The sequence below is a fragment of the Simochromis diagramma genome, unplaced genomic scaffold (genome assembly GCF_900408965.1).
Source record: "Simochromis diagramma unplaced genomic scaffold, fSimDia1.1 OVJJ01000293.1, whole genome shotgun sequence".
NCBI classification, from domain to species: domain Eukaryota; kingdom Metazoa; phylum Chordata; class Actinopteri; order Cichliformes; family Cichlidae; genus Simochromis; species Simochromis diagramma.
The window spans coordinates 10348841-10365789 of record NW_024386801.1 but is presented as its reverse complement, the minus strand read 5'-3'; the positions used below and the strand labels follow the sequence as shown (position 1 = coordinate 10365789).

General features: G+C 40.2%; 2 protein-coding genes and 1 non-coding gene across 5 annotated transcripts in view; all 3 read left to right on the top strand.

Annotated features, from left to right (window-relative positions):
• Positions 1-5: 5 nt before the first annotated feature.
• On the top strand, positions 6-8463 carry malt3 (MALT paracaspase 3). Of its 2 annotated transcripts, none has more exons than XM_040025696.1 (15): positions 6-126; positions 337-398; positions 523-650; positions 750-888; positions 971-1146; positions 1277-1373; positions 1871-1906; positions 2028-2231; positions 2787-2964; positions 3083-3157; positions 3327-3454; positions 4736-4885; positions 5890-6044; positions 6654-6770; positions 6850-8463. In XM_040025696.1, exons 2-15 carry the CDS (start codon positions 362-364, stop codon positions 7171-7173), a joined length of 1944 nt encoding a protein of 647 aa, XP_039881630.1. In that variant the 5' UTR covers positions 6-126; positions 337-361; the 3' UTR covers positions 7174-8463. The 2 variants fall into 2 exon arrangements, with proteins under 2 accessions (XP_039881630.1, XP_039881631.1); XM_040025697.1 differs by having other exon boundaries at positions 13-126; positions 319-398.
• Positions 8464-9607: 1144 nt separating this feature from the next.
• The window catches only part of LOC120729801 (FERM domain-containing protein 5), a 65505-nt gene continuing 58163 nt past the window's right edge, over positions 9608-16949 (top strand). For both annotated transcript variants that reach the window (XM_040025699.1, XM_040025698.1), the window contains exons 1-2: positions 9608-9743; positions 9843-10688. In XM_040025699.1, coding sequence (XP_039881633.1) covers positions 10587-10688 — 102 coding nt within the window. In that variant the 5' untranslated portion in view covers positions 9608-9743; positions 9843-10586. The remainder of the gene's footprint in view (positions 9744-9842; positions 10689-16949) is intronic.
• Positions 9648-9719, top strand: trnah-gug. The gene has a single exon. It is a non-coding gene; the product is annotated as a tRNA-His (tRNA).

Genomic DNA, 16949 nt, shown 5'->3' with positions numbered 1-16949 from the left:
CCTTCTCGTTCCGGGAAAGGGAGGAAGAGTTCGGGCTATATATTTGAAGTTATGAAGCCTGAGAACAGGAAAACATATTCTGGCCGAGGGGTGACAGCTTCTCAACTAGTCCGAGGTTGACGGCAGGTATGCAGTAAAACACGTAATAGTTACGGTCATATTAAACACCTAATTACTCAGTTAGGACGTTTTTAAATATATCCTGGAGTTTTTGTACGGTTAACAGCTGACCTGACTAGAAATGAGAGGTTAAATACATCGTTTTCCTTTTCATGCCATTCATTTGGAGTTTCTTTTCTGTACGTGGGGATATTATAGGCAGTGATTTTCTTACAGTTCGGCAGAAGAAGAAAATGCACAGATGACTGGATCCTTCCCCAAGCACACAATGATCAGTGGTATGTTTTAATCTCAGCACCAGCACTGTTTCACTAGTGGGTTTTTTTTTCCAGCGAAACAGAACTAAGTTTGGTTTTATGAAACTGAGGTTGTCGCTTTTTTGTTTTGTTTTTTCCTCACTAGAAATTGTGATAGTGCGTCATCCTGTCTCTGTGTGTGTACCTGTGAACTCTAAGGTGACTCTGAGTGTCCGTGCTCAGGGCACGGGCATCCTCAACTACCAATGGTTTACAGATGGTGCAAAAAAAGAAGTATGTGAATTTAACTTTCAAAAAGTTAGTTTTCAAGCACTCTTGTTGGATTTAGTGTGAAAATGACCGTTTGTTGCTGTCAATGATTTCCTCCCTAAGGTACCTAATGGCACTCTAGCTGATCTGACCATCAGAGCTCAACAAACTCAGCTCTATGTGTGCCGAGTGAATGACCAGTACTATAAATGTGTGTTCAGCAACTGGGTGAAGGTCAAGGTGTTGGACATTGATAAATCAGGTAAATCATCATGCTGGTTGCATGTCATTTTTGTTGTATAGATGCAGTTTTCATTTCAACCCGCCTTTTTTTGAATCGTCAGGCTTGCCCATAGACTGGCAAGGTGAGCCTCACATTGCCACCAACCCCAAGCCGCAAAAGATTCAACCAGGTACAAAACTTGTTCTACAATGCGCTGCCTTTGGTGTCCCAGCTCCTTCCTACCAGTGGTACAGAAATGGACAGCCACTGCTGGACATGAAAAGCGGTACACTGCAGGTAAGGAGGAACGGCGGTGAAGATGGAGTGTTTTCTTACCTGTGATCCCACTGTGTAATTCATTAAACAATGTAGTTAATATTTCACTTTTGGACAGAGACACGAACAATGTGATTTATTATATTTGCAGATTGAGCGCGCGACAGCTGAACACAGTGGAACATACCTGTGCTCGCTATCTAACACACTAGGAGAGAGGTGGACTGAGCCCGTCGATGTTGACAGTGGTAAGCTGAAAGTGAAACCTAAAACAAAAATCAGTACAGTGATACCTGTCTTATCCCAGTTTCAGCACTGTATTCTTTCCCATTCCTTTACTTTCTCTATTACTAATAAAAGGTGTCAAGGAGAAAAATAAATGCTTCACACTCCTTTCATTCCACTGGTTTAGCTCTAAGGCACTAAGTTGTTTCCATTATGCTGGAGGTACTTTCCCATTTCTACAGACTAAAAAGGAAGTTGTTCTCCAAATAGTGCTGGGCTCAAGCCTTATACACAAAACAGGAAAGTGATGTAAAATGAAACTAGTTCTTGAAGTGATTCTCCTGTTTATAACTTACTTGGAATAAAAGTGACTTTCACAGAGAATACTATTGAATCTTTGAGTTCTATTGTTCTCTATATGCTCCCCAGACAGAAATGCTACTTTAGGTCAGTTTTTTGTTTAACATGAACTGATTTTGTGCTTCTTTTTCTTTTTTCTTTTTTTAATCACAATCTCTAGTGAAGAGTGATCAACCTCCTCCAGCAGCGCTCACAGGTAAAGTTTAATGGAAAGAAACATCTTGTCATTTGATGTGTGGAGAGGAAAACTGTCAGAGTGTTTGAGAATTTTCTTGTGTTGGAGTGATTTTTGAATCAGACATTGAACTTTCTTGCAGCCACTGATAAGGTCGCCTTACTTATTGGCAACTTGAATTACTCCAACCACCCGGCCTTGATGGCACCTGTCATGGATGTTCATGAGCTCGGCAACCTCCTGCGGCAGCTTGGCTTCAGAGTCGTCTCCTTGCTGGATCTGACCAGGGAGGAGATGCTTACTGCTATTGAGAAGTTCATTCATCTCCTTGACAAAGGCGTTTACGGTGAGCGTTATAAATTTTTTTTTTTTTCCTGCCTATTTCTTTTGGAAAAAGCTTTTGTCATTAGCTGAATTTCAGTATTCAGCTGCTGTTCTTAGAAAATGCTGATACTATTATTTAGAGGTTTATGTGGCACCTAAAGCACTGTAACTTCCTTCGTCATATTCCGTGGTTCTTATCTTGTGATCAATGTTAGATAATGGCTGTATGACTTCATACGTATGTGGGACGATGTGGCTATTTCCACGTGCTTGTTAAATAACTCGTTCTTTTTATGTTTTACTGTTCCACTTGTAACAGTGTGTTAGTGTTTTAAAAAATAAATAAATAAATAAAAAAGTGTTGGTGTCAATAGCGCAGTTTGGAGCTGTGAGGTGATATTATCTGCTGCTATTCTCTCTTTCTGTTGTTAATAATGAAACAAATGTGATTAGAAGTCAGGCATCTTTATGATGATGTGTTACCTCCTCAGATTGACTGTCATGTATTCCAGGACTGCAGAATTACTGCAGCACTTTTGTTATTGCCGCACTAATCAGATGTGTATTCTCTCTACAGGCCTTTTCTACTATGCGGGCCATGGTTATGAGCATGCAGGAAGGAATTACTTGGTGTCCGTCGATGCTCCGCAACCGTACGGAACTGAAAACTGTGTCTGTGTGCAGAGGATCATGCTCAGCATGCAGGAAAGGCAGACTGCACTGAGTGTAATCCTGCTGGACACCTGTAGAAAATGGTAAGTGCAATAATTCATTTCTGCACTGAGCCGATATCTGGATATGTAAATTTCTTTGTAAAAGCTCAGTTAACATGACATAGATTTGTTATTTGTGTAACTTCATTTCACTCTGTAGGTACAACCAGGGTTCCTTACTATCTGCCATCAAGCCACTGGCACCCAGCGGGAACACAGTTTACGGTTATGCCACGTATGTAGTATTAATTGTTTTGTATTCAACTGCAAATGGGGGGGGAAAAAAATCAATTAATTGATTTCATGTGCAGCTTGTTTTTGGTTTATAGCATAAAATTTTAGAAAGTCACGGTTGTAGAAAGTCATGCAAAATAAAAATAACCCCTCTCCTTTAATTATTACAGGTGCGAAGATGCTGAAGCATTCGAGGTCCAGGATGGGGGCAAGAGTACTGGGATCTTTACAAAGTACTTGAACAAGCACATCCTGCAAGCTGAGAAAGTCACGCATGTTTTAGAGAAGGTTTCAGAGGGTAAGAGTTAAATTGGAAAATTAAGAATGGGGTTTTTACTTTGTTTACATGATGATTCATTTCCAAAATGCCTAATATAAAGGGCTGCTATATCAATAGAAATGGCTTTGACTGAGTGAGACATTAATGTGGCTGACACCAAAATCATTTGTTTCATTTTTAAGAAAACCACACATATCAATTAAAAATGTACATTTCCTTCTTTTTGTTTCTGTTCAGTTTATTAGGGATATAAACACATAATTCAGTAGGCTGGCAGTTAGAGATGAAGGGTAAACAGCACCGAGGGGAACAGGTTGCCCTTTGGTATACACCACGGACCACAGACAACTTTTGGAATCACTTGTATCTCATTTTAATGTTGTTTACTCGGGTCCTGTAAGTAAAGCGATGACTGTGCCGATGAAGGGAAGCTGTTCAGTGTGTTTGTCAGTTTGATGGGCCCCCGGTAGAAGAAATTTTCAAAATGCCATTAGCATGTGACCTCATTCTTTGGAAATTCACACTGTTGGATAGAGAAGAGCAAGAAACCTGAGAGCTGCAGAGTGCAAGACAGCTGCTCTGCAGTTTGGGCACTCCCTGCCACTGCTCTCATGGGCTCACTAACAAATTAGACTTACCAGAACAGGACATCCTGCTGACAGCCCTGTCTCTGTGTGTGAAAATATTTAAATGAACAAGTGTGGTGTTGGATATGAAAATTGTTCTCTTTTTTTTAACTTATTTATTTATTTATTTATTTTAAATTTGTGAGCCTCTTTAAGCCTCTCCTTTGGTTGCTTGTGTTATAGCAATAACCCTCTCATTAAAGGAGTGTACTTGCTTTATTCAGACGACAACTCTAAATTTGTGTCCTATTCTGTGAGCATAGTTTTAGTTCTCCCTGAATATCCCCCCGTTTAGTCCTATTAATGACTTTTGTTTTGCATGCTTGACATCTTGTGAATAGGGGTTTTTCCCAAAACTCGTGTCATCAGTAACAGTGAATTTTAAAAATGCCTTTTTTTTTAAATATCCCAGAGTTCCTCAAATACAACCATGAGATTCTGATGAATCTCTCATATTTGTTTCTGGAACATTCCTCACTCACTGCTGTCCTAAGATGAACAGACCACTAGGACGATTGCAAGGTTGCCAAAGTTTTCAAGCAGTGCTGATTTTCTTAAAGTTGTTTAAACAGGACCGAGTTAAAGGAAGGGGCCAAAGAAACGCTAAAAACGTGTGTAGCTGCTGTATTTCATTGTATTTACCTCCATCTGAACCCCTCCTTTTCTCCACCAGATCTGGGCAGAGATCCTCTAATCACAGGCAAACAGGCGGTGGAGATCAAACACACATTGAAGGAACCACGATCCCTTGCAGATCCAGTTCGAACCACCGGCCACACAAAAGAGCTTCACCTGCGAGACGCCTGCTGGAGACAAGCGAATGGTGAGATTTTTCCCTTTTTTTTTTTTTTTTTTTTTTTTTTTTTTTTGTCTTTATCGATGTTACTGCTGGTGACAGAATAGGTGCAAATATGCTTTATTTTCCTCTGAAGCAAAACAAATTAACATGCGGCCATGTCGCAGTCTTTAATAAACTGCACAAGCCATGATAGAAACAAAAAATACTCCTCTTTGTCACGGTCAGTGTTTTTCACGGTCAAACATATCTGTTCCTCTAGTTTTTCCACTTCTTTGTAAATTCCCTGACGTCCATTCCGATATTTCAGCAATCCTCCTCCAGGAATTTGCTGACATTTGAGAGCACTTATATCGAGGCCATGATTGTTAGTCTCATGCTGATGAATTCAAAAAAGCAGCTGGAAATGTACAAGAGGGAAGCGACTGTGCCGAACGGGCCAGTAACAATAGCGGCTGTGGGCTGCGTTGACCCGACGTGCTGTTAGTTACATCGGAGGTGTTTGCGGTCATGACGTAGATTTCTCTCGCTGAAGCATAAATCCCTACAAAGAGAGCGAGTGTACTGTTTAACCTTTTTCTCACCTCCTACTCAACAATGTGTGACAAACTAAATCTGCACACTGTGGTTTAATATTTTTTCAGCATAATTCATGATTCCGTCTGATTAATGCAAAGAGGGAAATGGTTTATTTTACGCTGTGCATTTTCCCCTTTGATGGAAGGAAGTCTGTTTTGACAACTCAGACTTCCTCGTATTTTCTTTTTACACATTTGCTCAAACTGAATCTTGATATTGTGGGTTAATCTAAGAACTCTTCCTAGATGGAAGATAAAAGTCTGTGGCTTGAGATAAATGAGTTGCTGAAAGTCCTAATTTGGTCATGGGCTCTGCAAAATCCTCCTTAAGTAAATAGCATCATGATTTAAAAAAAAAAATGAAATGTCGAATAAGTTTTGGAACATGTTTTTATGCATGCTTTTTTTCCCTTCTATTTAAAAAAACAAAAAACGTTTCACATCTGCTTTCAGAGCTACCACAGAAGAAGCGGCTGATGTTTCTTTGCAGAGTAGAAGTGGAAGTCAGCTTCTCAGCTTTGTACTCTAATGTTCTCGTAGCTTTTGCCACTGTAAAGACCACAGGCCCCCATACCCAGGACTGCGTGGTCACACTAAGCAGTATACCTGTAAGTATTTCTTATTTTCCACTTCACTGTCAGACTTTTTCACCAAATTCGGCTATCCGAACAAGCCTAAGTAGGCCCTGGAGTACAAAGGCAGGGGCATTGTTAATGGCAGTATGTCTAAATTGCAATACACTGAAATGTAACTGTTACATAACTGCTTTTGATTTTTGGCAAAGCCTATCAGTAAACTGAGGATTTGGATAAAATTCTCAGCTTGTCCCTACACGACAAATTCCACATGGCTCATGGCAAAATGCTCGTCAGTTTCCACTAGACAAAATGGATTTCTCAATGATGACCATTCACACCCACATTTCACATGTGTGAGGAAGTTCTGCCCATATATAGGCTTCCAGCATGCTGCAACCGCAGATGACTCAGGAAGCAGCAATGGTTATGAGCAGCACTGCTCTTGTGAAATAATTCTGTCAGTTTGGCTGACTTTGACTCTTGCGAAATCCTGACATCTAGTGGCTGATTTTTGAATGTGATACTGCACTTTTTAGCAACGATTCAGTGCCAAACCACTGTAAATACAGCTGTTTATTTATATTGATGAAGATGGTTTACATATATAATAATAACATTATTTGTGCTTTTAATCCTCAGACGATGGAAGACATATTTTCCAGGTCTGGCAGGTCAGAGGAGATGGACTCACTACTACTTATGAATAATGTTAACCCAGACTGTACTCTGAGGCTCTGTGCTCTTCAGAAGCTCAAGGTATGTCTCCGTACATCTATACTAATACCTTTCTCTAATAGTGTTTACTCCTTACAATAATTGTTTTTGTTTTTTTTAGGAGTCGATGGTCATAAAGGTGGATCTACACTATACTCACAGAGACAGTAAACTGCGTCAGACAGAAAGCCAGCAGGTGGACATAGGAAAGCCTCTCGTGGCTTCCTGCAAGCTGTACAGGAGGAATCATGGAGCAGCAGGCAGGACACGAGAAGGCGCTTTTGCTAAAAGCATGGGCAACATCGCTAGCAGCAATCCCCCGCTGCATCAGACTGGGTCATGCCGCCCTTTCACTAGAAAGGCGGTGTGTGCTGCTAAAATTCCTGTTACGTGGAGCAATGAACCTGAAGAGAATGATGAGAACGACTTCAGCTGTCCACATTAAAACTTTCTGGTACTACTTTTGTAAATACTGGTTGGAAATCTCTTGTTTTGTTTACAGTTGCTGTAAACATGTTTGTACTTGTCTATGAATGATGATGATAATGTATAAGTGAGTAAGTGATTGAGGTTTGTTTTTGTCTTACCAGCCTTCAGCTGTTAGATTAGTAGGCACAATAACACTGTAAGCTGATTTTCATCATAAATTATATGCTTAGAAAACATTAATTGTATATAACACTTTTGTTTTTTCCATCAGTGGCAAGCTGGCTGGCCTAAATTATTAAATGAAGACAATACTGTCAGTAATTTATCTAATGAAGAATACTACGTTGATCACTTTTTTTTTTAAAACAAACAAACAAGCAATTTATTATATCAATATGTTTTGCTGTTGAACTTTAAAATCTACATTTTAATTGTTTTGGGGTTGTTGTTTTTTTTTTTTTGTTTGTTTGTTTTTCTCAAGGAGCATTTTCACAGTGATGCTTAATTCAAGTTTGTAGAATAAATTAAAATATGTCAGTTTTAACTTCGCTAGTACTGGGTTGGGCCGTCTTTTGCCTTTGGATTGTCTAAATTCTGCATGGCATTAATTCAATAAGGTGCTGGAAACATTCAGTTAATATCTGTTGTCTGTCTTAAGTCTTAAACCTAACGTACATTATCAGATTGTCACTATATTTGAGTAAAATTTGCTTTTAGCTCAAAACGAAGAATTAAAATCTCAAGTAGCTGCTAAGTCTGGAAAAATCAAAGTAGATTTTTTTTTCCTTTAGTGCATAGCCTATACCTAACAGATAAATTAATTTTGTCGTATATAGTCTAAAAAATGCTGTGGGTTGCATTATTCGATATATTACTGTGCAAAAGTCTCAAGCCACCCCTCAGTTCTTTATATTGTTTTCAGTAAACTGGGATATGGGTGCTCTGATTTATTGGAACATGGAAATACAGCAAATAAGACGAAAACAGAGTTTGTTCAATTCTGTTGAGCTTGAAAGACAATATTTGCTATGATCACCTTTATTCATCGAAAAAAGTCTGAACTGTCTTAGGCAGCTTTCTTGTAATTTCTTTAGGTAGTCTTCAGGAATAGTTCTCCAGGCTTCTTGAAGAACATTCAAAGCTCTTCTTTCAATGTTGACTGCCTTTTGTTTTGCTCCAGGTATGCTTTTACTGTATTGGCAATGCTTTTAAGATCACTGTCATTCTGAAAAACATCAGACATTTGCCAGAAGCTACTGCATGTTGAATCAAAATCCAACTGTAATCTTCTGCGTTTATGATTTCATCAACTTTGTTTTTTTCTGATTTTTTTTTTTTTCATATTTCTTAAGAACATGAGTTTGAGATACTGCTCATCTGCCATGTTTTTGTTTTGCTTTTTAAGCTCACCACTTCTGCCTTCGTCCTCCACTTTTTCAGTTTCCTCTTTTTAAAATGTTATTTTAGTGCAGCTATAAGCCAAGTTTTCAGCTGTCAGGTTTTTGGGAATCACCTTGTTGGTGCAAAAAATATCTTATGGATCCTGTCAAACTGTTCTATCTTTGGCAATTTCTGCAGATTCTGGTAAAGAAATGGGAATAAATTATGTGTTTTTACAACAGGCTGCCATAAACAGCTTAAAAGTGCTTAAAGATGCAAATTAAGATTGCTGAGTCTGTCATTTGTAGACCCAACACTGGTTTGTGCCTTTGGCTAGTTGCATTTTCTTATGCTTGAATGGTTCACTGGTCAGTGTTAAGTGGCAGAACAAGCAAATGGAACAATAGAACAAACAAAAAACCATGGTCTAAAAAAAAGCTGAAAATGGTGTGAAAATGAGTGTCCAAAAAACTTTGACTCGAGATTATTGCTCAAGATCTTCTTTTTTTTAAAACTTACAAAAAGTCTGGCGAACTGGAAGCAAAATAGAAATAAGGGGTGACTCGTGAGTTGTATATTACTGTACTTCTACAGTAATGTGATTACATTTTACCATATAGTAGGTGGACATAATGCCCACAGGGGGGGCAATTCTAGCTCTCCGACTTCCTGCATAAGAAACGGATATTGTAGTCTTGACCTTGCTAGTAAAAATATCAACCGCACTATTAATTATTGTATATATGTGTGTGTTTATTGGTACATGCCTTTTTTTTTTAAATTTATCTCAAGTAGTCTGTTAGTTATGAAAATGTAACCCCCCCCCCCCCCCCCCAAAAAAAAAAACAATTACAATTGCAGCTCAAAATAGTCTAGATCTCCTCTAACCTCTGAGCAAGGCACTTTCACCAGACAATACAAATAGATTTGTGATCCAACAACAATTAGCTTCAAGTGTTTGATTATGAAAAACTCATGTCTTGGACATAAATGTGGATTAGTGGATTAGGCGACGGTTAAAATAAATCAACTTTCGACCTCGAAGCATCGTGATGACGTACTCTACTTAAAGACAAAAATAAGCGGGGTGCAGTCAGTCCCCGTTAGCTCGCCGTGATCGTATAGTGGTTAGTACTCTGCGTTGTGGCCGCAGCAACCCCGGTTCGAATCCGGGTCACGGCAGAGATGTACGTCATCCTCGGGACGGTATGTTTTTATCGATTTAAATTGTTAATGCACTCTTACGCCACTTTAACGTGATTTTGTTGCTGTTGTTGTAATACAAGCTTTGCATTTCCGTTTTAGGCTGACGAAACATTTTCACTCAATTTGCTTGCCGCAATGACAACGAATGGCCTGCAGGTGGCAGCCCAACACATTTAATATCCACCACCTGGGAAGTTGTGTGACACCCGACGCCGCTGGTTTTAGGTCAGCCAGGCAGGAGCAGCTTGATTTCTCTCCAACGTTTCATCGTGAACCTGAAGTCTACCTCCAAAGACCCATTAAATGATTCACGTTATAACACTGCTCCTCGCACAGCATGATTTGGGTGAATAATTTTAACTTCATACTGAGGGAGTCATAAAAAGAAGCTAACCTTTTAAAAGTTTTCTAATGCATAATTGCTGGTCATGGGAAAATTAGGCGTAAGAAAAGAAAATCAGTATATACTGAAACTTCACACTCCCGTTGGCTCTCTTTGACGTCAGTTTTCATTTGGACCCGCCCGCTTGCTCAAGTGGCAGCAGTGAATGGTGAGAGATAATCCTCAGCTCCACACAGACACACACACAGAGCAGCAGCAGCAGGGCTGAGCAGCCTCTGGATCTGGATGCGGGCATCCTTGGATTTCGCTCTCAGCACGGGCCCACAGCACGGAAAACTTAACGGGACAACAATGGTGCTTGCCTCGGCGGCTGAATCCGTGGCTGCTGGTCGTTCAGGGGACCGGGAAATGCGGTCAATGTGACATTCACTTGCATGCTGGTGTTCGAGTTTATTGTTCTGGTCCTGTAGACGCAGAGCGGCGAAACCTGGAAGAGAAAGATGTTGAGCCGATTTATGAGTGGCAGCGTCAGGAATCTTGAGCGGGAATACAACTGCACGGTCAGGCTGCTGGACGACACGGAATATACGTGCACCATTCAGGTTAGTCACCTGTTTATTCACTCCGCAGCGCGCTGCGATTGTGTCTGACCTGGCAGACAGAAAAGCAAGTGTTTTATCAGGGGGGGTGGCAGCAAGTGCCTGAATGCCCCGCTGCTGCTCCTGCTCCTGCTGCTGCTGGTGTCAACCAAGATAAATTAGACCTAAAATAGAAACGTGTAGTTATTTATTTTGCCATCCCGAATAGGCTTGTGCAAACCTTTTTTCTCCCCCTTTCATGACCTACTATTACCTCAACCATGAGAGAATTCGGTCGTGGGATTAGAGACGTCAGGGAGCCTTGTAGTACAGACATAACTCAAGCTCAGATTGAGTGGTTGCCAGAAGCTCACTATCCTCTTAAAGTAATGAATGAAAGCAGTTCCCCTCCCTCTGTATTATTATTATTATTATTATTATTATTATTATATCCTCTCCAAGCTTGAGAAGGGAGGCTGTTGGTAACGCTGTCCATGCAGTTTCCAGCAATGCACATAGGGTATCCCACGAAACATGCCCCCTCAGTTGCACAATGTGCCACTACACTGATAAAACCAAAGATGTGCCATGTGTTGTTGATGCAGGGTTGGATGTGATGATTAAATGGCTGCAGCTTCCCGGTGTTCACGAACGGCACATGTCCTCTTTTAATAAGAGGGATTTTCCAGAACCCAAAACAAACGATTGATATTGTCAGCACAGGCATATTTCTTTAAAAACTTAAAACAAGCCCAGGCCCTGATTATAATAAGCGTCTTTCCCTCCCTTTGGTCTCTCTCTACTCCCAGCGTTGCTTTGATGATGTTGCAGTTTTATGTTCATGCTGATTTTAGTAGTAGGTGAGAGGGCCTGTCACTTCAATTACAAGACAGCAACTGCTCTGTTTGTGGATGCTGTGGAGTTGTGGTGAAGTGATGTAAGGAAACCCTGGGAGAATTCTCCTGATTAGTCAGCGACATGTAGATAAACACACAGCAAAACCATCTTGCAGCATACCGAGGAATTGTTTAACCTGTAATGGGAACAACGAAACCCTAATAAGACGCGTGATTGTTGTCACTTTGGTGTCTGCTGTCACCAGCGGGCTACAGAGCCACCACTCCTCTTTCCCCCAGCGAGCAAGTGTGAAATGCAAACCGCAGCTACTATAGGATCGTGACTGTGTGCCCAGGTTGTAAACAGATCTGCATTTCTGCTCGGAGAGCTGAGCAAGACATGGAGCGGGGCCAGATGGACTGTGAAGCCAGCAGGTGTGCTGTTTGCAGCAGAGTCGTGTGGTCTAGGGGGCTGACGTCACCAGGGTGGAAAAGAGAAGAGTGGAGTGCAAGAGGAGAATGCTGTAGCTCTGCTGTGATTGTCTGGCATCCTGGTTATCTTTCTGCCTAACCTGGCCCGGGGAGGGAGGAGTAAAATCCACCTGACTAGCCACATCGGTTTCATGGCCCACCAGGAAAACAAAAACAGGGGATGCAAACTAGCTCAGGTCATATACTCGTTGAGCCTCTCTTTTACCTGATTTTTTTTCAATGCACTTTCAAACTTTTCAAAGGCTCCATATTCATATTTTTACCCTTCTTCCATTCCCTGGCATCCAATCAGGTGACATTAATTCAGTGGAGTGTAACCACCCCCATGGTGTCTGCATAATAAAACCACCTTCAGCAGAAATTAGAAGCACAAAGTACGCATGCACCAGAGCAAAGCAGGGCACCAAGGGCTTTCAGAAGAAGGGCAGGAAATGTGTCCGTCTTTTTAAAGCGGTGGCAGCTGTAATGCACGAACATAAGTTTTGCTTTAATGAATTATGGATCTTTCCACTATGTTTGGGAAGGGAAAGTGAGCACATCTCATTAGACCGCCCTGTAAGATGAGTTCTTGTCTCCATGCAGGTTGATGGAAGTGCCTGAAATCCTCTTTGCCCTCAGGCTTTTTCTGCTCTGTGATTTTAATGTTGCAATGCAATGTTGCCACACAGAGTCAGCCTGAGAATTAGCTGTGTCTCACATTTTTGTCATTTCCTGAGAATAAAAGATGAATCACATTAAAAAAAAAAAAAGCTGTATTATTTTTCAAGGACAGTGGGTGTGCCCACTGTAAAAAGAGAATATACTTTCATTTTTTTTACCTTCTACTGAAGCAAAACTCCAGCATTATTATCAGCTTACAGTCGTGTAGCTGATATTGCTTTCACACCATGAACCTGTGTGTGTGTGTGTGTGTGTGTGTGTGTGTGTGTGTGTGTGTGTGTGTGGGATATAACACTTGTCACTGGGAAAACAGATTTAGGTCCCAGTAATATTATGTCACCTTTAAAGGACATCACTGTAAAATACACCATGTGAAAAGGAACTTACACCCTCTTTCAGTTCTATGGTTTTATGATGAGGACATGATGAAAAAAATCATCTGGTCCTAACAGTTTGAGAAGTGGATAAAACCAACCTCCAGTCAACAACCCCTCAAGGAATATTAAACTGTGTCATTATATATTTAACAAATTTTATCCAAAATGTGGAAGCAGAATGTGAAAAGTTAAGTACATCCTTACTGTTTTCCATAGAAATTTAGGTAGTAAGTAGCAGCCAGGTTTTGCTAATCAAATGCACTTGATTAACTGATCATCAGCAAGAGTGACCACCTTTTTAAAAGCAGAAGTTTTGTTAGTTTGCTGGTCTGAGGCGTTCAGGTGTGTGCTAACATTATACCAAAAAAGAAAGACATCAGCGATGAGCTTAGAGAAGTAATTGTTGCTCACCATCAGGTTTGGAAGGGTATTAAGAGCATTTCCACACATGTTTGAAGTCCTTTATTCTACAATGAGAAAGATTATTCACAAGTGGTATACATTCAAGACAAGACAGTTGGCTATCCTCTCTGGATGTCCAAGGAAATTCCTCCAAAAGTCAGAGAAACTACAAAAAGCTACATCTCAGATAATGACAGAAGAATTATAAAACGACTGATAAAAGATGGCTCTTCTCTCTACAACATGGTAGCACAGATTAGGTTTGCATCTAAAAGAACCACAAGACCTCTGGAACAATGTCCTTTGGGCAGACAAGAGCAAAGTGGACATGTTTGGCCATAATACATAGCACCATGTTTGGCGAAAACCAAACACAGCATATCAACTGACAAGCATGGTGGTGGAGGGGTGATGATTTGGACTTGTTTTGCAGCCACAGGACCTGGGCACCTTGCTGTCATTGAGTCAACAATGAACTCATCAGTATACCAAAGTATTCTAGAGCATGAGGTCATCTGTCCAAAAGCCAAAGCTTGGCCATAATTTTGTCATGACAGTGATCTCAAGCTCTAAATCTACAGCTCAGTGACAGTCCATCTCAAAACACCATTGAAATTTCCTGAAATGGTCGGACGTTAAGAGAGCTGTGCATAAAGGAATGCCTACAAACCTCAATGAACTGAAGCAATGTTGTAAAACATAGTGGGCCAACATTACTTCACTACAATCCGGGGGGGCTGAATCGATCCATCTTTAGTTTAGTGTCACAGGGGGCTATCTCGTTTATCTTGGCTGTTAAAGAACAAAAAAACACAAGCATGTATCCATTAAGTTGTTATAGTATGAAAGGTCGGGACTGCTGTCCTGTCCACAGACAGGAGAGAGACAAATAGCCATGTACACTCACTTGGATCCAATTTAGAATTTTCAAACATGACTGATTTTACACAGTCGGAGGAAGTCAAAGTACCTTAGGGTGCCGTAGCCATCCGGTACATTCAAACTCAGGTCCTCCATGCTGTACGTGCACAGTGCTAACCACTGTGCTACCAACGTGACTATGAATTCAATTTTATTTGTAGTTACAGTTTTGCAGAAGTCCATTATTTACATTCTCTCCTTGCAGTCTTGTTGGCCACTTCTGGATCTGCAGATCTATCTGTGGTGGAGGCTGTGGGTTGACAGTCAGACACACACTGTTGGCTAGGTCCCCCCACCATCTCCACCATCTTTTTAGTTGAATTCTATTTAAAGTTCAAGGAGTGCAGAAAAATGTGATTGCTTTTTTGGCACAGTGGCGCAACTGCACAACTCCTCCACTGATAAAGTAAATTATAGCTTATCTTCTTAGAAACCTATGCTTATCCTTTTTTTCTAACAGCTGTTTTGTTATTTGAAAACACAGCCAGTCGCTCACAGGCCAGTCTCAATTCTATCACCTACGAGAAAAAAATATATGCTAAGAAAATAAAGAGTTTGCTGAAGTTTTATATTCTTTAACCAAAATGAATACAAAGTGAATACAATCAATCCTCTGGAAGTTTTCCTGAGATTTGCTGACATCTTGGTGAGGAGGCTGCAGGGGGATGGTAGCCTTATTGAGGGTGCTTCACTTTGAAACACAGTGCCAGCAGCTCAGCTGTTGCTACGGGGACTCCACAGTTACTCTAACAAAATGCGAGATCACTCAGTGGTCAGGATTTCTGTTCCAAAAGGCCACAGACAAAGATGTAGCCGTTAGCAGTTACAGGAAGGTAATTTATTCCCTGAGTACTCCCAGAGGACCCAAGTAGTGATTTGACTGTTGTCATGTTTGTCTACAACAGGACTATCATGGGACTGCTCCACTGATGCATATTTACTCTTGTTATTCCCATCTGGTGTTTAGATATTTTATGAAGTCTAAAAGGAATGAAATGGTTTTATTGATCTCCATATTGCTAATATTTTTGGCACGTGTTCAAATGCAGTAGCTGATTTTATGCACCTTTTTTTTCTTTTGTTTAAACATCTTTGTCAGTAATAAAATTAATTGATGAATTGGTCACTGTTGTGTTTTAGTGGGACAAGTCAAGAATTCTGCTGCAGGAAAAAAGTCTGAGCTAGAACAATACAATCCAACTTTTAATTTAATAATAATGAACAGAGTTATAAAATGTAAATAAACATACTGATATATTGTTTATACCGGTTTGAACAGGTGTTTGATACCATATATTTAATGGATATATTCTTTTGAAATGGTGGGATGTAAAGAGAGCTGTGCATAAACAAATGTCCATTAGCATGTGGTTTCTTATATTAATTTGAAAGTGTTTCAGATTAAAAAAAATAATAGTCAGGATAAGTTCATCTCAAGTAAAAATCTTCATTGGGGAATGTGGCTAGCTCGAAAACAAATGTTTATTTGCAGCAAGGGGTGGAAAATGTGGCTTTCTGATAGAAAAAGATACTAAACAGTGGATTATTAATGCTTCCATCCAGCTTCATTTACAAGTGTAAGTAAATAGAGGGAATGTCCCATCCTTCTTTTCCAATGAGCTTTTGTCACTAATGACACACTTCCTAATTTGAAGTGTGAGTCTACTGAAACAGTGCCAGCAGCACTATGCAATAATAGTGGCACAGCTTTATATGCAGTGACCCAGCATGAAAAATGTAGAAGCACAAGGGTGTGTCTAGGGCAGCGGTCCCCAACCTTTTTTGCGCCACGGACCGGTTTATGCCCAACAATATTTTCAAGGACTGGCCTTTAAGGTGTCGCGGATAATTACAACAAAATAAAACTAGTACCGGTACCGAAAAAAAGAAGATTTATTCATAACACACATGAAAAGACCCAGGAAAACCGAGTTAACGATAAAAATGATAACAAAATAACGCTGAAAACCGATAAAAACCCCGAAAACCATACATTTCACACCTGAGCCTCAACTCTCGTGGCCCGGTACCAAACGACTCACGGACCGGTACCAGTCCGAGGCCCGGGGGTTGAAGACCGCTGGTCTAGTGAGTGTTCTCTCTGGGTATTTCACGTAAAAGTGTGAAATAACTGGTTAGCACTTCAGTTTAACAATAATAGCTAAAGTAACTAAACTTTGTAACATGTCTGGAGCTACATAAAATTGCAAAAATAAAATTGCAAAAAAATATGCTATATAAAATATAAATGGCACTATATAAAATGTTTCTTGCATATTTTTTGTGCTTTGTTGGAAGTTGTTGAAATACCAAACCTCCTAAATTGTAGTTGGAAGATGAGATGTTGCTCTTGCTCTCAGACATGCCTGGGCTTGTCCTGTTGCACAGAACATAGATTCATGGCATTGCTATTGATATGACATTTTTATATCATGCAAAAATTTATCACAGATTATACGATATGGCATAAAACTATTCATAGCTATTATAGTTTACGTTATCCAGCATGAAAACACCGTGTGGAGTTTTTGTGTTCTTCCTGTGCCTGTGTGGTTTCCCTCTGAGTACTAAGGCTTCTTCCCACAGCCCCAAAACCT